This window comes from Monodelphis domestica, chromosome 4, assembly GCF_027887165.1.
Source record: "Monodelphis domestica isolate mMonDom1 chromosome 4, mMonDom1.pri, whole genome shotgun sequence".
NCBI classification, from domain to species: domain Eukaryota; kingdom Metazoa; phylum Chordata; class Mammalia; order Didelphimorphia; family Didelphidae; genus Monodelphis; species Monodelphis domestica.
The window spans coordinates 421,261,443-421,285,682 of NC_077230.1; the positions used below are offsets into that span (position 1 = coordinate 421,261,443).

General features: G+C 43.2%; 1 protein-coding gene across 1 annotated transcript in view; it reads right to left on the reverse strand.

Annotated features, from left to right (window-relative positions):
• LOC130453944 (zinc finger protein 665-like) overlaps positions 1-24,240 on the reverse strand; it is a 104,897-nt gene that overhangs the window by 10,262 nt on the left and 70,395 nt on the right. The window contains exon 2 of the mRNA XM_056796282.1: positions 14,356-14,421. Within this exon, the coding sequence (XP_056652260.1) occupies positions 14,356-14,421 (66 nt within the window). The remainder of the gene's footprint in view (positions 1-14,355; positions 14,422-24,240) is intronic.

The following is a 24,240-nucleotide window of genomic DNA, read 5'->3' on the forward strand; positions in this document are numbered from 1 at the left end:
AGAAACCTTATTAATAGACATAGCATAATTTGCACAAATAAAATATATACTTTATATTACTTCTGTGGTAGACATGCTCTTAGAGACCCTGACATCATTCTTAATTGAGAATATGATCAATAAAATGAATGATATGCTTAAACATGCAAAAAAAGCTGAAATGGAAGCTATATACCAGACATCATCACAATCAAAACCTTATGACTCCAACTTTTAAAAATGTTCTTCTGTTATCTCAGCAGCTCAAGGAACAGCAAAGTCAAATTCTGACATAGCTAATTCCTGAGGTGATAAGTCAGACTTTTTCCAATTAGTGATAACCTGATCAGGCAGAATAGGATTTCTGGTCTAAATCCAGTGTAGACTATGTATAAGTGAAGAAGCAAGGGCAAAGACAAAAGCTGGATCTGCAAAAGCAATGAGAGCTCAGAACTTTTGGAACACACAAATCTTCAGAGGAGGGGGAACACAATGGATGATAAATCAGTATCACAAAGAATTTTGATATTTTTGAGCAATGAACTGGGATGTAAGAGAATCAAATACAATAGAGAATCAATGGAAGGAGACAGGTTTGCATAAACTTCTGAAAAAAAAGTTTGGGGTTTTAGAGGATTCCAAGCATAAAAGGAATCCCTTGATGTGGCCCTGAAAAAGCTATTTGGCTGCAATAGAGGTGATTTACAGTAATATGGAGGTCATTGCCCCACTATTATCCCATCAATAATCTGCCTCCTCATCTCTAACATGGGGACAAGGATAGCAACTACTTCCTATGGGTGTAGTAAGGAAGATTTTAAGCTTTAAAGGGTTTTATAAATGTTATTTGGACCTATTTTGTAAAAGGAATATCAGGATTCCAATGAGCCCTGAATTCTACTCCAATGAAAATCATTTGAGATATTCATAAAAATGCATAGTATAGCCTAGAGAAAAGCCTGAAGAGGAAATACTCTTCCTCTTCACACTTGAAAGTCTGTTTCATAAAGAAGGGATTAGGTTTATTCTGTTTGTCCTCAGAGGACAGAACCTGGCCATTTGTTTTTAAGTCATTCTAGTTGGGTCTCACTCCAAGACCCCATTTGGATTTTCTTGGCAAAATATTGAAGTGGGTTGCCATAAACTCATTTGACTGATGAGGAAACTGAGGCAAGCAGAGTACAGTGGCTTTACTCCAAAGTTACCAATGATATCTTATCTAACAAGACTAATGGCTTTTTATCAGTACTGATTTGACTTGATTTCTCTGCAGGATTTGCCTTGGTTGACTTTAATCCTCTTCCTTCTTTTCTGTTTTTGTGACATGGTTCTCTTCCTACATAGCACACTGCTCCTCAGTCTCTTGAAATAATAAACCTTGTCATCAATGTCATGACAACTTAGTGACAAGGTATCCCTTAAGATTTTTGTCCTTTAATTTTGAGGGACTTTTGAGAGAGAACACTATCCACATCCAGAGAAAGAACTGTGGGAGTAAAAACACAGAAGAAAAACAACTGCTTAGTCACATGGTTCGATGGGGATATAATTGGGGACATAAACTCTAAATGATCACCCTAATGCAAATGTTAATAATATTGAAATAGGTCTGGATCATTGACACATGTAAAACCCAGTGAAATTGCTCACGGGAGAAGGGTGAGAGGAGGGGAGAGAAAGAACATGAATCTTGTAACCATGGAAAAATACCCTAAACCAATTAAATAAATTGATTGTCCCCATTACCCTGCCCTATACTTCAGACCTCATGTTGCTGGAATGCCTGTAAAGCAAGAGTAAATCATTCCTGGTGAGCCCCCAAAGATATCTTGTGAAATCATTACCTTCTATTTGCTCAATTCTAATTTTTTAAAAATAAATTTCTTCCATAGCCTTTTGATCCTCCCTTCCCATTTGGTCCATTTTTCTTTTCAAGTCATTTAATTTTTTGGCCTCCTTTTCTAGCAAGTCAATTCTGCCTTTTAAGACACTGATTTTTCCTGTGATTCATATGTGCCTTCTTTTCCAGATGACCTATTTTGTTTCTTAAGTTGTTGTTTTGTTTTTCCCATTTTTCTTCAACCTGTCTTATTTGATTTGTGAATTAATTTTTGAGCTCTTTGAGAGCCTGAGTCCAATTCCCAGATTGGGTGGTTTTTGTTTGCTTGTTTGTCTTGTTTTGTTTTCTTTTTATTTTTAGGTTTAGCTTGGGTTTAGCAAGTTTTTTAGGTTTAGCAAGTTCCTTGGATCCCATCATCCTCTTTTGGTTCTGTTCTTTGGTCTTTATCCCCATAGGAGTTTTCAATCCTTGCCTTCTTTTTTTCCCTGTACTTGACTGTTTTCTCTTTTCCCCCCCTAAACTAGCCCCTCTGCTTATTTATTGAAGCTGCTCTGCCCTGAGGCTGAGTCTTCAATCTTCTCTCTCCTCTCCTAGTATTAGGGATTAGGCCAGTTGAGCTAACCTGCCCTGGGGCCAAATTTTCACGGTAGACAGCCAGGGAGGCCAGGGTACCTAGCCAGATGCCCCACCCACCACCCACCCTGCCAGCCTTTGTCAGAACTCAGAACCTCAAGTGGTGTATCTGAGGCACTGCTTTGTGGTCCCCAGCCTGAGGATCCCAAAGTCAGCCTACCTCTAATGGGGGGTGGGGGGAGAGAAGGAGAGGGTGTTATTAAATTCAGCCAGCCCAGTCTTGTTTCCACTCTCCCCTTTATACTATGGAAAAAAACTCTGCCTACCTTTCAAGTTGTATTCAGCAGGAGAGTCCCATGACTCCATCTTGTTACTGGGTTTGGATTCCTGTCTTTTTGAGGTACTTTTTAAAGATGGGTATGGAAGGGATAGTCAGAAGTTTCTGCTTTTGCTGCTCACTCCCCTGACTGCCTCACCCTGCAGAACCCCCAAAGAAAACATGATCCCTGGCACCTGGGCCATGCCATATTCCTTCTGGGGCCCTAATGCCACACTTTTGTCTCTTTTTGATACCCAAAGAACCAGAAATAGTTGAGGGAATATGAGGTCCGGGTTGCAGAAGGGATGGACACTGGGGAGGATTCTAATGACCATCTTAAACCCAAGAATGGTCTTAGGAAAATGATTTGGGCACTGAAAACATCACCTGAATGTGAGCTCTTAGTCACTTCACTGTTGACCCTGGGCAAGAGATTCTATAAACCTCATTTGCTCATCTGTAAAATATTAATAATATGCCCTTTAGTAGTTTCCTCTTAGTAGTTTATGAAGATTCAATGGGAAAAAAGGGGGGGAAGGACACCTGGGTGGCTCAGTGGATTGAGAGCCAGGCCTAGAGACAGGAAGTCCTAGGTCCAAATCTAGCCTCAGACTCTTCCCAGTTGTGTTACTCTGGACAAGTCACTTCAACCCCATTTGCCTAGCCCCTACTGCACTTCTGCCTTGGAACCAATACATAGTATCAATTCTAAGATAGAATGTAAGGTTTAAGAGGAAAAAAAGAAAGATCAAACTATTTTCACACCATTGGGATCTTATTCCAAATTCAAGGGACAACTCCTCCTGTAATACAACATTGGTGCCTGCTCTCAGTGTGATGTTAAGGCTCTTGACCTTGAAGTGATTAGCGTTTGGGATATGACTCTATCTAGATGCTCTCCTCTCATTCCTGCTCTCCCTCTGATATTTTCTCTCCATCCTTTTCCCCTTACCTCTTTGTTGCCAGAGTTCTAATTGAGGGCTTTAAATACCTCCCATTTCACTCTTGACTGGTTGGTATTCTTCATTCTCTGTGCTTACTTTTCAAAGATATCAGTCTCTTCTCACCTCTTTAGATGGCTCCCTCACTTGCTTTCCTTTCTTTTGCTCATCAGCTCCACAGATTCTCAGGTAAGGTTTGATGGTGCTCCATGTCATATAGCTCCTTTCATTTGGGTACCATTTACATTTGCATTATCCCATCCCCAATTTCTTTTCTTTCAGTTCTAGGAACTGAGGACATTCAAACTTCAAAATCAATCTCTTTCAGACTTAGAGCCTAAGACCAAAAACAAAGAAGCAACTCTAAAGGAAAACATAAGATGTGAAAACAATCTCAAAGGACTGACTTTTGTTATTCTAAGGTAGAGGGACATGAGCAAAGCAGGAACTAGAATAAAAGTTTATAAATGTAATGAATGTGAGAGCACCTTTTCTCAAAACATAAGCCTTATTTTACATCAACAGATTTCTATAAAAAAGAAGCCTTAAAAATGTGATGAATGTGAGAAAGCCTTCAATAACACCTCCGATCCTGTTAGGCACCAAAGGATCCATAATGGGAAGAAGCCTTACCAATGTAAGGAATGTGGGAAAGACTTTAGTAAATAAAGTTCCACATCTTATTTCACATCAAATGATTCATATTGGAGAGAAGCCTCATAAATGTAATGAATGTGGGAAAGTCTTCAAACATAATGTGAGCTTTGTAAGGCCCAAGAAGACTCAGACTGGAGAAAAGTCTTATAAATGTAAGGAATGTGAGAAGGGCTTTGGTTAACTTTGTTAGGCACCAGAGGATCCATAGGAGAGAGAAGCCTTATAAATGTAATGAATGTGGGAAAAGCTTCAGTCAGAGCTCACATGCTATCAAGCACCAGAGGATCCATTCTGGAGAGAAACCATATAAATGTAATGAATGTAGGGAAAGGTATTATTCAGAATTCAAGTATTATTGCACATCAAGTCATTCATACTGGAAAGAAACTATAAATATAAGGAATGTGAAAAGGGCTTCCCTCAGAGGATTCATTTAAAAAGCATTTGAATACACATAGTAGAGAGAAGTCTCATAAATGTAAGAAATGTGGGAAGGGCTTTCATAACTTATGAAGTATCTAAAGATACATTCTAGAGGGAAACTATATAAATGTAATAAAAGTGAGAAAACATTCAAAAAGTTCTCAGATATTTTCCAACACCAGCAAATACATACTAAAGAAAAGACTTATGAATGTAAGGTATATGGGAAAGCATTTACATAGAACTCAGTCCTTCCTAGACATCAGAAGACACACTGGAGAAACACATTAGCAACATAATGAAATCTTTTATTCCAAGATCAACGCCTAATGTTTATCCAGGGATATATACTGGAAAAAAAATTTTTTAGTGGAATCAATGCAAGAAACCTTGACTTAGTATTCCCAGCATAATGAATTCCAGATGATTCATACTTCACACAACTCCTATAAAATGAAAGTAGTCAGGCCTTCATTCATGATTCCAGACCTGTTAAAGGCTTTCATACTTTTTAAAGGATTCATATTGCCTCAAAGCCTTTAAATATAGTAAATGTGAGATTTTAAAAAATTATTACCCATCAGAATGCCTAATACCTTCCTAAGAGCCAAGAACAAAGGGATAGCATTCAATAAATCCTCACACTTTGATCACCATCAGATAGTTCATACTGAAAAGCCAAATGATGAGAGCTAACATTTCTCTATGGCTTTTACGGTTTACAAAGAGCTTTCCATAGCTAGCTTATCTCATTGGATCCTCACAATCACCTTGTAAGTTAGGGAAGAGCTGTTAGTATTGCAAGTTTCCAGATGAGAAACCCAATTGAGTATCTGAGTTTGGACTTGAGCTCAGTTGTTTCCGAGTCCAAGTTTTAAAATGATCATCAGTGAACAAATGAAAACTAGACTGAGCTAATTTTGATAGTCCCTCTTCACAAAGAGCCTGTACAATAATGAGTGAATATACCAGATATAGAAGAGTGCTAGTCCAGGGTCCAGAGGTCCTAAGGATTCCATTTTCAGGCCAATGGGAAGGCCCAGTGATCCTAACATGTACCTGGGTATTGGCCCCAACATGGCTGCCTACTACCCTCAGTGTGGGAAGTATGGTGCAGTTTCTCCCTGACCAGAAGGAGATGAGGTTTCAAGCCTTGCCAGTAGAAATAAGTTGGAAGGAGCCTTTGGCAAAAAGATAGGAATAGGATTTGGTTTCAGGAAAGAAGAAAGTGGGTCCTGCTCATCAATGATACTCACTGAGAGCCTCTTGGTCTAATCAGATCCTGGGCTGCCTATATGCAGCAAAAAGAGAATCAGGACTCCTTTTAGGAGCAAATTCACAGAAATGTAAAAAATGTCTCAAACCTTTCCCACATATATACCTTATTTAACATAAAATTGGGAAAAGGTCATTAAGCATTTATGAAGAGTCTGTTATGTGTCAAGTAGTGGGCTAAGTACTGATCAAAGATACTCATTGGATCTTCATAACAATCCTACAAAATAGGTAATATAGTGCTCTTTTTACATTTGAGGAAACTGAGGCAAATAAGAGGCTTGCCCAGCATCATACAGCTAGCAGTATGTGAGGCTACATTTGAACTTAGTTTATTATCCCATGCCAGTGCTCTATCCACTGGGCTACCAACTTCCTCTGAGGTAGGGTTGTAAGTTCAAGGGTCAGAGTGGAAAAGGGTGGCAGGCAGGCATGGGGCCTAGAAATACTAAATCACTGCCTATATAGACCCCTCTGAATCCTATCCCCTGTCTTCTATGGGGTCTCACCCATCTCCCTCATTTCCTGAGACCAAGCTACCTGCCAACAACACAATTCCTCCCTTGGTATTTAGAGCTTCCTGGGCCTAATGTCTATAAGGCAGTATCCATGGCTGCCATCTGCAAAGGCCCTAAACATTTTTAGCTTATATGAATCAGTTACATTCTTGATGGCTTTTTGTCCATGTCCCAACCCATTGGGGCCTGTGCCACTGAGGCCTATGGTATAGTCAGTTCCCACTGTCCCTGGTGCTCATTCTATTGTCCACAGTTACTGCCCTGGTGGTTCTCTGACATTGATGGGAGTCGGGGTCATACCAGAGTTTGGGTTCCTCTTGCTGCCAGGGGAGTTGCTCTTTCTGATCCAGTCAGCCCTGGCTATGGAACTCCAAAATTCCTATCACTTGTAGGCAATAGTCTGCTGTTAATCTGTGTTTTGAACCATTATTAAGTGCCTAGGGATTACTTTAGATTCAAATATAAACTGTCTTTTCTATAGATCAGCTGGCACCATTTTCCACAGGCTTGAGAAGGTTTTTTCTGCCCAATTTTTTAGAATCCTCATACCCAAGGCATGACAGAAGGGAGGGAGGGAGGGAGGGAGAGAGAGACAAAGAGACAGAGAGTGACAGAGAGAGACAGAGAGAGAAAGAGAAAGAGAGACAGACAGACAGAGACAGAGACAGAGAGAGACAGAGACAGAGAGAGAATGGAAGCTGTTTCTTTTAAAACTATTTCTCTCTGTTCATCTATCCCTGCAGCCCCTGAGTCACCAGGAATTACACATGGCTTGACTTCCATGGCTCCTAAAAATGAACTAAAGGGCCCAAAACAGGTTTGTGAGCACAGATTGAATACAATCTCCCCATTTTAGTATCTGGGCAGTTGGATGTTGGACGTGATATCACTGTCACTCCCCAAAACAAGAAATGACACATTCCAAGAATTGCCATTATCAGATACTACAGTCATATCTGTGCCCAGTTGCTGAATGTCAAGACAATTTCTCCATTCCTTCAATCATGGCATCTATGGAAGTCACTGTCTCCACTAGGTCTGACCCTCAAGTTAACCTAGAGAACAATCTATCCATACTCAGAGCTCCACTTTCCTCTTTCTCCTAGACTTCTGATTCCATCGTTGGACTAAACTTTCTCTCCTAATTACCAGTGATTGGGTAAACTGTCAAGGTCTTCTCCCTACCTCATTCCTCTGTGCTGACCATATATGCCCAGGATACACTGCAGGTTTTCAAGTCTATTCTCTTCCCTCTTCTGCGTCTCTCTCCTGTTCACTCCCTCATCGGATCTCCAGTCAAATCATGCCCTAACAGCACTAGGTTTCCCCCAAAACTGTTCAGTTATCTTCCCTTCTTCCCCTAGCCTACATAACTGATCTTTTAAGTTTCCATAGGCTCAATTATAGGCTCTATATTCAGTCTTAGTCTGTCTCTTCAGCTTTAATGGTCATTTCAAACTAGATGTCAGTCAACAAGAATTTATAAGCACTAGAACTGGGGTTCTAGAAAAATGCAAAAACCCTCCCTGCCCCACAAGGCACCTCTTCATCTAATGGGGCAGGCAACATGAAAAAACATCTAACCAGATAAATACAGGATAATTCAGAGATCATCTCAAGGAAGAAGAGAAACCAGGAAGGCTTTTTGAAGAAGGTCAAAGCGTAGAAAACTGAGAGGTGGAGACAAGAGAGAGCATTCCAGACATGCAAGTCAGCCTTTGAAAATTCACCATGTGGGGAAATGGGGAAAAGTGTGAGGACTCCTTAGGAGGCCAGTGTCACCAGGTAGAAGAAGACTGGAAAGCCAAGAAAGGGCCAGTTTACCCAAGGTTTTAAACACCAGATGAATTTAAATTTGATCTATGATCCAACAGAGAGCTATTGGAATTTAAGACAGAGGTAGAGTAGGATGATCTGGTCAGACTTGTGTCTTAGGAAGATTGCTTTGACAGGTGAGTGGCACATGGACAGGAGTGTGGAAGGATTTGAGGCAAGAAGACTCACCAGCAGATGACCATACCAGCCTAGCCATGAGATACTGAGGGTACACACTGTGGTGGTGGTGGTGGTTTCAGAAATGAGGATACAAACATATAAGAAAGATATTGAAAAGGTAGAATTGACAAGTCTTGGCACAAGGTTATATCCAGGCAGTGAGAGAGACTATAGAGTCAATGATCACACCTAGAATATGAGTCTGGAAGTCTAGGACAATGGGGGGGGGGGGGTCCCTCACAACAGTTAAAAGCTGATTAGGAAGAGGGAAGGGTTTTAGGGTGTGAACTTTAAATTACTCCACCCTACTTAGTCTAACAAAATCAGGAATGTCTTGTGAACTTTGGATTACTCCACCCTACTTAGTCTAACAAAATCAGGAATGTCTACACCCATACTTAAGGATTAAGTATTTAGGAGGATGGCCTTTGATAGACATGTGCTAGCAAATGACAAATCAGAAACAACTGACAGATCCCTGGGCTGTCCTAAGTCAAGCCTAAAATATCATTGGTACATGTGAGACGCAGGAAAGTGATGTAAAACCATCTATATATTTCACTCACTTCTTCTCTTCAGTCTCTTTCCCCGGAAAGGTGACTGGCTGGCAGTGTGCTAAGCATTCCGACATCTTGGCATGGTGGCAGCTATTGTCCGGTTTGGCGGTGAGTTTTCCCTTGATACTATACTGGGAGAAGCTAAGTAAGCTAGTTCAGGTTTAGGCATCTTAGCTGAGCCCCCTTGGAGTTTAGGCTGACCCCTTCCTCCTTTACTTTACCTTTATACTATCCTCTTAAAAGCCACTAATTTGAAGTCCCCCTCACACAGGCCAGGCAGAACCTCTCCTTTCTTCTTATTTTCTTTCCTCTATATTAATTAAAATCACCATAAATTTCCAGCTGACTTGGGTATTTTATTTGGGATATCCCCTGGCGACCAAAATTAATTTAGTTTAGGTCACAACCCTAAAATTATCTTTACAAGGAAAAAGATACGAATACAGGTTTGGACACACTAAGTTTAAGACATCTATCGTACATCCAGTTCAACATGTCTAAGGGGCAATTGGAGAAGTAAGAATGAAGACTAGAAATCAGACCTGGAAAAATAAATCTGAGAATAATCTGCATAAAGATGACAGATAAATTCATGAAAGCTGATGAAAGCATTAAAAGTAATATTAGAGAGGAAGAAGGGAAAGATCTCATAACAGGCTTGAGTTATGTTAATGAGTGAGACCTAGATGGAGATCTGACACACAAGAACCTAGGAGAGAGTAAAGTTAAAAGAAAAGAGTATGCAGTGATTCAGAATAAAGTAAGAACTAGGAGAACAATTTCTACAATAGCAATATTATTATTTTTAAATTTTTAAACCCATATCTTTCCATCATAGAATCAATATTGTGTATTGGTTCCAAGGCAGAAGAGCAATAAGGGCTAAGCAATAGGAGTTAAGTGACTTGCCCAGGGTCATAGCTAGAAAGTGTCTGAGAACACATTTGAACCCAGAACCTCCTTCTCTAGGCCTGGCTCTCAATCCACCAAGCCACCTAGCTGTCCCCAATAATATAATTGCAAAGAGAAACAACTTTGAAAGACCTTTGAACTTTGAAAGGTCAGTGAAATAACCAATCACGATGAAGAAGCTATCCACTTTTGACAATGAGATAAATATAGGGTACACATTTAAATCTAGTTTTTGAACATGATAAATAGTAATTTTATTTTCTTGGCTTTACTTATTTCTAATAGTTTTTTCTTTTTTTTTCCTCAATGAGGGAACAGCAAGAGGTGGAAGGACAACAAGGAAATTTTTTCATTAAATGAAAAAAAAAAGAAAGCACTTTGCCAATTTAAAAAAAATCAATGAGGTGATCAACAGTGTCAAAGGTTACATGAAGGGCATGAACTATGAAGCTTGAGGAAAAAGCTTTTAGATTTGGCAATTAAAGAGATTATTCTGCAATTTGAAATTTGGACCATTTGAAAAGAGCTTTTCAATAAATTATTATTTGATTTTTCATGAAATTATTTTGTAGTGTAAAAAAGAAGGGAGGCTTTTCCTTCTTTTTAATGAAGAGTGTTGGATGTGAAGGAGTTGAATAGACCAAGTGGAGAGGGAATTTGGGGGTTGAGGTGAATCCTGTTGATGGAGGGAAGATGGCAGGATCTCTCCCTCCCTAGGGTGAACTGGAACAGGGGTTTGAGGTAACCTCCAGAGAGAAAGAAAGATGACGTTCTCCTTTCTCAAAGAATATCTAGCAGACTTTATTATTTTTTTCATTAAATAGATTTGTAAAACAGACTGCAGAGAATTAATACAGTGAGGAAAGGAACTAGAAGCTGCCATTTTAGATGGTCTTTTAATGGATTATTATTAATAGTCAAAAAGAGGATGGGAATGGATGAATCAAGTGTGGGTTTTTGAAGGATTGGGAAGATGGCTAAGTTTGTAAGCAGTAGGAAAACGGATAGGAAACAGGGAGAGGCCAAAGATTACCAAAAGAGTGGGGAATGTCAGTAGAGACAATCTGGTGGAGAAAATGAGATTGAGGGAGCATGTAGGTGGTTTTTCCTTGGTAAGGAGAAGGGCCACCTCTTTATGTGAAAGAGGGTTAAAGGAGGACAGAGTGAGGAAGAACACCTAATACGAGACCAGGAAGGGAAAAGAGAACTTCGTTATAAAAGACTTCAAATTTTTCAGTGAAATATGAGGCAAGGTTCACAGTTGAGTGAGTGAGGTAGAGGGAGTCACTGGAGATTTGAGGTATGCTGAACAGATTTAGAATAGCTGCTGTGGCTCATGGGACTATAAATCAATTAGGGAACTCTCAAAGGACTGTCTTAGTCCAGGTAGGACCCTCCTGAGATTTTGTAACTAATGGACCCTAACAGCAATATTTCCTAAGTTTCTGCAGTTTCCAAGAACAAACACAATGGACAGGGGGCATGTTCTAAAGCTGAGGTTTGACAGAGTTCTTATTCAGGACTGGAAATAGAACACCACTCCAGTATCTGTCCAGAAAACCCCAAATTGGATCACAAAGAGGTGGACCCAACTAGACGAGATGTGGAGGAGTGGGTGGTAGGGCAGGATTTTTTCTTCTATGTGTGACTTCCAGAATCTTGTTCCCTTTTTTCTCTCAGTCTTTCCTTGAGATGGTTGGAAACCATATCTCCAAAAGCAGGAATTCTCCCAAGTTCTTCTGCCAACTGTCATCATCCCTCCACCAATCAGGAAAGTCTTAAGCAAATGATCCAGGTTTGTGACCCATTTTGCCAGATCTGTACAAGTATTTTATTTCATTTTATTCACACAATAATCCTGGAAGGAGGTTCTATGATTATCCTCATTTTGTAGATGAGGAAACTAAGATAGACACAGGTGAAGTGATGTGCCCAGGGTTACACAGTGAGGAAGTGTCTGAGGCTAGATTTCAATCTATGTCTTCCTGGCTCCACCACCAACACTCTAGCCACTGCCATTTACTTGAAATACAAGACCAAACTTAACAATAAAAAAGACACTTAGGGAGAATGGAAACAGGTCAGGGCCACCAAAGACAAGGATGGACTTAAAGGCAATAAAGTCGAGTGGGTTTTTATAGTCTTTATTATTAATCAATTTGCTCATACCTCCAGTCTTATTCTACACCAGAAGATTCTCATATGTATTTAGTATAAGAAAACCTTCAGTAAAAACTCAAACCTTGTTAAGCTCCAGAGAATTCACACTAGAGCAAAGCCATATAAATGTAAAGAGTGTGGGAAAGTCTTTGCTGAGAGTTCCATTCTTATTTTACATCAGATGATTCACACTGAAGAAAAGCCTTATACATGTGATGAGTGTGGGAAAACCTTCACTTGAAAGTGGAGATCCTCAACCTCCATCAAAGGATCAATACTGGAGAGAAAACTTACAAATGTAATGAATGTGGAAAAGTCTTCCAAGGCAGTTCAGTCTTAGTGAAGTACCAGAAGATCCATTCTGAAGAGAAGCTTTATAAATGTAAGGAATGTGGAAAAGTTTTCAAACAAAAAGCCCATGTGACTGAACATCAGAGGATCCATACTCAAGAGAAGCTTTATAAATGTAAGGAATATGAGAAAGCTTTTGGCTCAAGCTTCTCTAAGTACCACAATGGAAAAAGAGAAAGACGTTATTAAAAAACAGACCTTTTTCAGTAGCAAAGTAATTTACAGTAAAGAGATGTAATAAATTTTGAACTTTTTTACACAATACAAACCTTATCCAACATGAGGGGATTCATAACTGAGAGAAAATTTAGCAGTATTTAACTAATTTCAGCTATATGAATATGCATTAAATATATTTCCTATAGATAACATAATATTGAAGAGGAGGATATTGTTTGTTTTTTGGTCCATTTTGTAATCTTTTTTCATTTAATGAAGGAATTTTAAATATATACATGTTTTGTTGTTATTGATGAATTCAATTTGGCTTCTGACATTTTGTTGCCTAGAGACTGTAAAATCTATCTTAACTGTTCCTGCTTTTCTTTCTGATCATAATCTTGTATCATTCCATTTTTCTCTATGTTCAATGACTCCAGATAGTGAGAGTGTGAGTGATGTGGTCAGGACTATACTTTAGAGTATAAATCTGTAGGTTCTACATGAGACATATTTGAAAAGAGAGAGCCAATATGCAGCCCAAAACAAGAGCATAGGGCTGAACTGGTCCACCAAGGGGTTAAGATGGGGAAGGGGGAAGAATATAATCGGTGTCAGGGTAAAGGCCTGGGAAAGGCCTGGGGGACAGAGAAACTAGAAGTCATAGTGAGGACAAAGAACAAGATTAGGGGTCATGAGGCAAAAGAAGAGATGGAATGCTAAAAGGTTATTATGAAATAAAGCACCTTCGGAGTGTATAAAGTGGTATACTTCTATGAGAGGGAGGAGAGTAGGCCAGTCAAGAGAGCTGAGGAGACTGAGGAACTGAGAAGTGAGGCTGTTGAGGGATTATCCATAGGTATGTTGAAATTCCCCTAGAACGACAGAAGGGAAAGCCTGAGGCAGATAGTGAATGAGGAAAAGAGGAGACTGTATTGGGAGGGCTGCCAGAATCCTGAGTGATAAATCTCAATGCAGTGTCATCAGTATCAAGTACTTATTAAGTATCTACCAAGGTCCAGGAGTTATACTAAGTTTTAGAGAGGCTACAAAGGGCAAAAAACAGCCCCTTCTCTCAAGGAGGTAATGATCTAAAATGGTGAGACAGCAGGCAAGCAGTTATGTACCACCAGGATATGTAGAGGAGAATCTGAGGGAAGGCACTCAGCTTAGGGAGGCCAAGAAAAGGTTCCTGCAGAAGGCAGACTGTGGCTGAGACTTAAAAGAAGCAGAGAATGGAGGAGGTGGAAACAGGGGGGAGGGAAGTCCAGGCAGAGGGGCCAGCCAGTGAGTGGCCCAGGGATTAAATTTGGACTTCCCCAACCCCAGAGAAGGAGTAGTTGCTCAGTACAGATGGTGAAGGAAAAGCCTGGAAAGGCAATAGCAGGCAAAGGGTGCTCAGACTCCCCCCTGTGCAACCAGTGACCAGTGAGGGGGTCAGAGGCTATGAGAAGAGCAGCCAGTCCTGGAGAGGGTGATGAGGCAGGCAGCCAGAAGCAGAGTTCAGTGCCAGGAGAAGAAAAGGAGTCACGAAAGAAAGGCCTAAAATGGGAAGATAACAGAGGAAGGAAGGGGCCAATCTGAAGTCCAACCCTCAAGGCCTCATTGAGATGGCAGTGGGAAGCAGCAGGGCTGGGGATGCAGAACTGGAGTTCTGGGACTATATAGTGATAAAAGGTAATTTCGACTTTCATACCTTGGGAGGTTTTTTTTCCTGGAATGTTCTTTCTGGGAGTTTCCTCTGTGGTCTTAGACTCCAAATCTGAAAAACATGAAGAAAAAGTGTGACTGTAGCTTCTTCTCTGAGCCGGGCGAAAGGAAAGTGAGCATGATGTAACACAAATGGGAATTCCGGCGGTCCCAGCCAGGAAGCATATTGCTCTGTATGCTCTGAAACAGGTCCTTGGGACACAGTGGTCGGGTCAAGGAAGAGGAAGGGAGCAACTAAGAGTTTATATAAGGGATGACAGGCGATTTTTTTCCCAGATGGTGAAGAGAAACCATCTGAAATACTGAAATGTGAGTGTTCAGAAAGCTAGATTAGGATGGCATTCTTCCCCTTGGCATGTGATTAGTGAAACAAATGAAGGGCAAATGGTGGAGAGAAGGGAACATATCTGAAGGAGAACAGGGATGAAGAGGAAATGTCCCAGAGCACCAGCCAGATTCCCACAGGAGGCTTCTCCAGCAGAACAGCTGGCTTTCTGTCCTGTGCCCAGTTGCAGGGGCCCAAAGTCCTCTGTAGACAAGGAGTCTTCCATGCCCAGATCCCCTGGGGCCTTTTACAAGGCACGCTTGCCCAGGCTCTCCCACCCCTCTGCTTGCTCCTGCCTTTGGTGAGGCGGGCCTCCTAATGCCACCACCTACCCCATCAGACTGGCCCTCCACAGAGGACATGTTCCATCCAATCTCTTGTCTATTCCAAGGGACTTCTCTCCAGGCACTGAGCTTTTGAAGGGACTGTCTCCTCAGCTGTTAACGCATTACCATCCCCTTATACCCATCTACTCTCCCCTTAGCATCAATCAGAAGAGCAGTAAGGGCTAGGCAATTGGTGTCGAGTAACTTGCCCAGGGTTACGTGTCTGAGGCCACATATGAACTCAGGACCTCCCCACTCTGGTCCTGGTTCTCAATCCATTGAGCTACCAAGCTGCTCCTTATACTCTTTCTTAGTAACCAGAAGACTTGGGTGTTTGGGTAAATGTTGAACAACTGACTCTAGGAGGAAATATATGAATATAATACTTAAATATATAATATATGACTATAAATATTATAAGGGCAGGTTACAAACGGGATAAAAATGGAACAGTGACAGAAGGGTGATTGACAGCAAAGACCATTGGGAGCAGAGGATGCTGGGAGAGAAGGGAGGACTTAGCAAAGCTCCACTGAAGAACTGAGGAGGTTTTTAAACAGAGATCTCGAGCAGGCAGGAAGCATTTCCTTGCTGGGGATCTTGGCCAAGAGCCATAAAAGGATTCATCTGAATATAACCCAGAAATGACTCCCACCAAGTTATCTCATCAATTTAATACCTCAAGGAACATCTCAACAAAGTGTCAAAACTCTTCAGACCAGGGAGGGCCAGTACTCTGCCTGAGAGCCCAGCTCTCTCCCTTTGCCCTGTGCACCTGCTCTGACTTCTCCTTAACCCAAGAGTATTATAGATAGGTTTGAGAGAATTAGTGGGGAAGGGTTGGTGAAACTCAGTTTGGCTGGACCCGAGTGAAGGACCAATTAGGGACCCCGACTTCCTCTTTCCAACTCCCCAATTTCCTTACAGTTATTGCTCATAAAAACTTACATGCAGTCAGTTTTATTTCTTGTGGCTTATTGATTGAAGCTAAAGGAAGGGTGTCTGTTGTGGCTAGATCTGCTAACAAGGACCCCTCCTCTGCTGAGTCAAAGACTCGGGGGGAGGCTTGTCTTTATAACATCCTCGTGCCAGGGAAATCTGAGAGGGGAGACCTTCCTTCTTCCCATCACCCATACACAACTGGGGAACCCCAATTTCCCATGCAGCGCCCCTCTGCAGCATTACCCAGTTCTTTTCTAGAGTGAAGGAGAGTAGGAGTCAACCCATCAAGACTCCCATATCACACTACAAGCTCCCTTTCTACTACCATCAGTTATAATTGCCAAGCCTACTAATTTGCCTCAGTTTCCCCATCTATAAAATTGGGGTAGTAATAGCCCTACTTCCCAGAGTTGTGAGGATCAAATTAGGTCTCTGTAAAGTGCCTGGCACATAGAGGCACTTCATAAATGCCTGTTTCCTTCTTTTATTGTTCTCTCCCTCCTTACAACAAGCCCCATTTATTGAGAAACAGACTTGTAATAACTAGCATTTACATAAAGTGCTTTAAGATTTGTAAAGTGTTCTACAAACTTTATTTCATTTTATCCACATGACAATCCCGGAAGAAGGTTCTATCATTGTCCTCATTCTATAGACAAGGAAACTAAGATAGACACAGGTGAAGTGATGTGCCCAGGGTTACACAGTGAGGAAGTGTCTGAGGCTAGATGTTAACCCATGTCCTCCTGACTCCACCACCAACACTCTAGCCACTATGATTTAACAATAAAAAGGACACTTAGGGAGAATGGAAACAAGTCAGGGCCACTAAAGACAAGAATGAACTTAAATCAGTACAGTGGGGTAGGTTTTTATACAGTCTTCATAATTAATCAATCATTTGATAAACATTTCTTAAGAACCTACTATGTTGGGGGCAGCTGGGCAGTTCAGTGGATGAAGAGTCAGGCCTGGAGACAGGTTCAAATTTGACCTCGGACACTTTTTAGCTAGGTGACCCTGGGCAAGTCACTTAACCCTAAATGCCTAGCCCTTACTGCTCTTCTGCCTTGGAAGCAATAGTATTGTTTCTAGGATAGAAGGGTTAGGGTTGTTTTTTTGTTTGTTGTTGTTGTTTTAAAGACCCTGCTCTGCTCCTGGCACTATGCTAAGCACACCCCCCAAAAAAGGAAAAACAGTCCCTGCCCTCAAGGAGGAGTTCCCCATCTTAATGAAGACTACATGTAAACAAATATATTCAAACAAGCTACAAGAAGGATAAGTAGGAAACAACTGACAGAGGGCATGGAGCTGGGATGTAAAGGGATCCAGAGAGGTCAGCAGTCAGAGCAGAGGGACAACCAGGAGGCCGGGGTCACTAGACCCAAGAGGGCATGATGAGGTATGAGAAGGCTGGAAAGGCAGGAGGGGGCCCAGTTATGAAGGGCTTTGAATGACAAAACAAAACATTTTTAATTTGACCCTACAGGCAATGGGGAGCCCCTGGAGTTTACTGGGAAGGGGGTGGGATGTGTGACATGGTCAGAACTGTTTTTAGGAAAATCCCTTTGGTGGCAGAATGGAGGATGGCCTGGAGGCAGCTACTGCAATTGCCCAGGTAGGTGACGAGGGTCTCTACAGGGAGGCAGCAATGTCATTCTGCCCCAGTCTGGCTATGAGGGGGCTGGGGACAGGGGGAGGAGTCCAGCACCGCTCCCAACCACAGGGAAGCTGAGTCAGTCTGGGGCTTTCTGAGTTTGAGATGTCTCTTGGAAATCCAAGTCGAGCACTGCCATGCCGCTCAAGATACAAGATTAGAGGTCAGCAGAGGCCGGATATCAGCACAGAGATGGTCATTAAATCCATGGCAGCTGACGACATATCTTCAAGTGAAGAGGTATGGGCAGAGAAAGGGACACGGAGGACTGGGAGGGGAGGGGGGTCAGGCCAGGAATGGAGGCAGAGAGGAAGCAGTCAGAGGGGTAGGAGGAGAACCAGGAGCCAGACAGACAGACAGATGGAAAGACAGAGACACAGAGGGAGAGAGAACGGGAGGGAAGGAAGGGGGTGTCCTGAACACCTGGAGAGAAGACCGTACCAAGGAGGAGAGAGTGGCATACCGCACCAAAGCTGCTGAGGGCAAGGACAATGAGCATTGAGAAAAAGCCCCTGGGTTTGGCAGAGAAGAGACATGGGTAAGGAGCTGTCAGCCTGAGCCACTAGAGCTGAGAGGTGGGGTCTGGGGGAGAGGAAGACCCCTGAGAAATTGGGGAAAGTCACTGCTCTTCAAACTGCCCAGGTGCAGAAAATGTCAGCAAGGGAGAGAGCCCTCAGGAAATGGGACCTGGAAAAGTTTCAGTCTTCCCAATGTGAAATGTGGTTCTGGACACTGAAGGGTTTGGCTAGCCTGAAAGGACTCAACACCAGCACTACGCTCAGAGAGCCTCTCCACAAACAAGGGTTAAAATGCCTGCTCTTTGCAGGGTCCCAACACAGCCAAGATTCTACCCTCAGCAAAGTGCCAGCCCATCCCTGGGCCTGAACCTCAGCTCCTCTCTAGGAGCCTCTGGCCTACAGCTTCTCTGTGGGCCCCTAATTTCTATCCTGACAGTTCATAAGTATTCAGGCTCTCAAATAGAGTCTGAATTCCCTTCTTTAAGAATATTCCACAGTTGGGGGAAGCTGGGTCGCTCAGTGGATGGAGAGCCAGGCCAAGAGATGGGAGGCCCTGGGTTCGAATGTGGCCTCAGACACTTCCCAGCTGTGTGACCCTGGGCAAGTCACTTAACCCCCACTGCCTAGTCCTTACTGCCCTTCTGCCTTGGAACCTATACAGAGTATAGATTCTAAGGCATAAGGTAAGGGTTTAAAAAAAGAATATTTCACAGTTGCTTAGAAACTGATGCCCTGAATGGAGGGGCCACACACTCCACTCGTTAGTACTTCTGTGTAAATGAAGGTGAAGATGAAGTTAAAAGAACTTCATAAAGGTCTCCTCCTTAGGAGCGTACTCTCCTGGACTCACCTTACAACTCTGAGCACTGGGCATGGCACACAGCAAGAACGTCTGCTGACTGTCTGCTGGGACCAGTCTTCTCCCCCCAGTCTAACAGCGAGAGCCATCCCAAAGGGCCAGGGGGCAGCCTCGGAAGGGAGAGGCCTCCTCCCTGGAGCTCCAGCCTCTGGAGGTCGCCTGTGGGCGACACTGTCGAGGTCCCTTTGGGCCTGGGTATCTCTGGGCATCTGCCTCCAGCTCTAAGAGTCTGTGGGGCTCTTTCTGCAGGGGCCTCGGGACTGTTGGTTGTGCACCAAGGGCAGCTGCTCTTCTTCTAGAAGAGAAAGAAAAGGGGCTGCAGGGTGGTCCCTCTCACCTAGACCTTCTCCGTGCCGTGCTGTGCCAGGAGGAGCCCTAGAAGGCTCTGCTATATTTCTGTGGTGCCCCTTTAAGGAAATGAGACCTGACCAATTTGAGTCCTGAACAGGGGGCAACATCTTGGGCATCCTAACTGCTCGGAGGACTGTTTCCTTTATGAAGTCCTCTAAGTGAGGTCAACTCAAGTCAATGAACATTTACTAAGCACCTACTATGTGCCAGACACTGAGCTAAGGTTTCCTTCAAGGAGCTCCCAATCTGATTCGAGGAGACCACATGCCATCCAGACAAGATCTATACAGGATAGAGATTGGGAACAGCCCACAGAGGGAAGGCAAAAGAAACAGTCTATTGGGGAAAGCTTCTTGCAGAAAGGGCAGTGTTAGCTGAGACCTGAAGGAAGCCAGGAAGCAGAGGATAGGAGAGAGTTCCAGTAGAAATTCATGGAGCCACGAGATGGAGGATCTTGTGCTAGGAACAGCCAGAGTCTCTCAAGGGTAGAGTATGTGGAGGGAAGTGAGGTGTAAGAAACCTGGAAAGGTAGAAAGCACCAGGCAACAGAGGGCTTTGAAAGCCAAGCTGAAGGGTTCTATTTGCTCCTAGAGGCAGGGGGAGACCCTGGGGCTTACTGACTGAGAAGGGGAGGCCAGTTGGTCAGGTCTGCACTTTAGGAAAATCACTTTGACAGCAGAGCAGAGGGCGGATTGCAGCTAGAAGACTAGAAGCAGAAAGGCAGACCCACCAGGCACGAGGAGATGACGATCTGCACCACAGGAGAGAAGGGGACATATTCCAGAGATGCTGGTAACTTGGCACAAGACTGTAATATGGAGGTGAGAGCAAATGAAGAGTCCAAGATAACACTTGGGTTGTGAGCCTGGGCAATGGGAAGGATGGCAATGCCAACAGGGCAGTTAGAAGGAGGCAAGAGTTTGGAGGGAATGGTAATGAGCTGACTGGGGCAAGCTGAGTCTAACACTGGAGGAGGATGGAGATCTACTAGGGAGTCCTCACAATGATGGTGAGCCCCTGCGTCCTCCCCACCTCCTACCTTACCCTACTCCCTTCTGCCTTTTCTCCAGAAACAACTTTTCCTACGGAGCAAAGCTCCTCCTGGGAATTGATGGGTCTCTACCTCTCTGGACAGTCCTGGGGAACTGGGGCCCTTCCAACTTAAGGGTTTTCTGAAGATCCCTGGGGTCCTGCCCTGATGACCAGACGTGCTTCCATGCGGCCAGGAAGGGGACTACAGGCAGGGGAGTACCCTGTTACACACCCTTGCTGTGTCACTGCTAGCTGTTCAACATCTTGCAGGTGCCTCCTTTTTCTTAACACTGAACAGAACTAAGAGGTTGTCCTAGGCCCTCCTCAAAAGGATATCCAGCTGGAGATGTCCAAGAGGTAGCTGGAGATGCAAAACTGAAGGTCCGGAATAATCAGGACTAAGAGGAATCTGAGAACCAACTCCATATAGATAATTAAATCCATGGAAACAGGAGAGGAGGAGTAGAGAAGTGGGACCAGGCTAGAGATTCAGGTAAAGTAGTTTGTTTTTCTGTTTTTAAACCCTTACCTTCCATCTTGGAATCAGTAGTCAAAGTTTACAGATACTCAAGAGAGTATTAGCTAGCATGAGGAATTCAAGTGTCTACAGAAGCTTACAGTCCTGGAAGATGACAGAGCTGAGGTCTCTTGTACCCCATCGCCCCCCCCCCTTTCTCATAGGCTCAGCGCTGCAGGCAGTGTCAGGCTCTTGAAGGTTTCTCTCCAGGGGCCCCACCAGGAGCAGATCCCTGCAAGTCTGATGTTAGGAGTGTTTTCTAAATATCATGCTTTGTGGGGAAGTGAGGATGGGGAGAACGTTGCTGGATCCCAGTAAGGGGATGGTAATCAGGAGAAGGACTTGAGAGAAATGCTTAACAAAAGAATGAAGGAATTGTTGAGAGAAGGTGAGAGAAGCACTGGCTCCTCTGCAGCTTCCACACATGCTTGCATATTCTACATCCTTAAAGATCCTTCTCCTGAACCCCCCATCCCCTTAATCTCTCTCTGAATCATACTCGCAAAACTTATGTCTAAATGTGTCGACTCCTCCCTTCAAAGCTACTTTAAGACTAAACTATGTTTATCAAGTTTCCTTAACTTAGTCTGGGAACTTGCTTTAAATTTTTTTTTAATAATTGAATTTTAGTAGAACTGATTTTCTTTGTGATATGAATGTATTTTATTTAATAAATTCATCCTCCCCAGGTGTCCCCAAGGCTTCACCTGACAGGCAAAGGGAGTGATGACACAAAAAATGGTAACCCCTGGTCTAGTCTCATGACACTCACTTTTTTTTTTTAAACCTTTACCTTCCATCTTAGAATCAATACTGTATTCCAATACTGGTTCCAAGGCAGAAGAGTGGTACGGCTGTGGGGGTTAAGTGACTTGCCCAGGGTTACTTAGCTAGGAAGTGTCTGAGGCCAGATTTGAACCCAAGACCTCTCCTCTCTAGGCCTGGCTCTCAATCCACTAAGCCATCCAGTTGCCCCCCTGCCATTCACTTCTAAACCCTTTCTGCTCTGGCTTCCATCCTCATCCCTCAATCAAAACTGCTTTTTTTAGGGTCACCAGAGAATTTTTTTTAAACCCTCACCTTCCATCTTGGAATCAATACTGTGTATTGGGAGGGAGGGCACAGCTGGGTATCTCAGTGGATTGAGAGTCAGGCCTAGAGACGGGAGCCTTTACCACTCTTCTGCCTTGGAACCAATACACAGTATTTATTTTAAACCCATACCTTCCGTCTTGGAGTCAATACTGTGTATTGGCTCCAAGGCAGAAGAGTGGCAAGGGCTAGGCAATGGGGGTCAAGTGACTTGCCCAGGGTCACACAGCTAGGAAGTGTCTGAGGCCGGATTTGAACCTAGGACCTCCCATCTATAGGCCTGGCTCTCAATCCACTAAGCTACCCAGCTACCCCCTTCCAAAAATTTTTTAAACTCTAAAAGTCTCTCTGCCTAGTCATCCTCTTGCTAAAGTCTTTGACACAACTGACACTCCTCCCTTTCTACATGTAGTCGAGGCATTGCTGTAAAGGCAGGGCCGTAAAGGCAGAGCCGTTAGGGTTAAAGCCTCCTCTTCTCCCTGCTTGGGCTGCATAGTCAAGGTTGCGGGTTGAACTGTGTACGACCTGCCCAGCTGCATGCTCAAGGTTGGAGTAGTCAGCAGAGGGAGGATTGATCAGGTTTGTGAGAAATTGTGAGAGACTGTGCGAAACTTGCTTCTCTGTCTTTGTTTGGAATCCTCTCGGTTCTTCCTGGTGCCTGGCAGGTAACGTCATGAATTCCTATGAATCTGCCCAATTATTGGTTCCTCTGTTGCTGGGCAGTAACATCATATCTTCCTGTGTGTCTTAACCTATATATGCTTTGTGTGAACCCAATAAAGCTTTGTCGCTATGCATTTTCATATAGCATCCATTTGTTACTCTTCATTTCGTTACCCCAAGTAAGGTCACACAGGGCTGGCCGACCCTGGCGATGAGCCTTACATCTACATCCCTTTTCCCAGTGGGGATTTCATGATTCTCATCCCACATGTCTCCCCATTTCTTCTAATTCTCCTTTACTAGGTCATCTCTCAGACCTTGTCCTTTAATCACAGATATATCCCAAGCCTCTGTCCTGGGCCCTCTTCTCACTTAAATTTTTTTTAAACATCAGCTGTCATGGATTCAATTATCTCTTTGAAAATGATCCCCAAATCTATATATCCAGCTCTACTCCCATTTTATCAGCTGCCAGTAAGACATTTCAAATTGGATGTCCCATAGGCATCTCAAATCTTATATCCTTCAAAAGTTCACATTCCCTCCCTCCTCACCTACCCCCACCACTCATCCTACACTTGCCTCCTTCTGCTGAGGTCACCACCATCTTTCTAGTCAATTACGTGTTTGCAGCCTCAGATTCATTCCTGGCTCCACTTTCCCTCACACCCTACATTGAATTAGTTGCCAAATCTTGTAGCTTCTCTTTCCTCAACATCTCTCTTACCTCTTCCTTTTCCATTCTCATGCCAATCAGCCTCTGGCTCAGACTGCCTTAACTCCCAATAGGTTTCCTTCAATCCAGTCTCTGTCCTCCCAAATTGTTCCACTACAACTAAATTCTCAATGCCAAAGCACAAGTCTTAGCATATCGGGCCCCTGCTGAAGTGAATCCTCATTGTTTCCAGGATAAAACAGAATTGCTTCATTTAAAACCTTTTAGAGTCCATCTCTAGTCTACTATTCCAGTCTGATTACATGCACACACAGGTCCCTCAAGAATCTTATTCTCCAAAGTCCCTTCAGTTTGCTACCTTCCATTTCCCACCTTCATGCCTTTGCCTGGAATGCTCTTTCCACATCTCTACTTCTTGGAAACTCTAACTCCTTCCATGAGTCAACTCAAATGCAAGACTTTCTTGGTTCCTCCAGCTGTTAGTGTCCCCCCATTCCATCTATTTTTGTTTTGTACATAGCCTATAGCCTGAATCTGTTATATACCACCAGAAGAACAAATGTAGGGTCTTAGAGGGCAGGGCTGGCCTCCTTACTGCATTTGAACTCTCTGTGCCTAGCACAGGGTGGATACCTCACCAATGCTTGTCTGCCTATGTTATACCAAGCACTATGCTAACTTCAACAGTAATAAATACAAGGGTAAGAAGGCCACAGAGGGGGTGGGATTAATAGCACATGTATGTGAATGAGCCAATGAAAGTATATCCAAAGTAAATTGAAAAGCAGCTTTCTCTTTGTTGATGGAAGGATGAGAAACTGCTTACCTATGCCCAGAAGAGGGTGCAAAGTCCCTTTAGAAAGGTCTCTAACTAATACACTGTGGTATAATCGAACGTAATGGACTTCTCCAT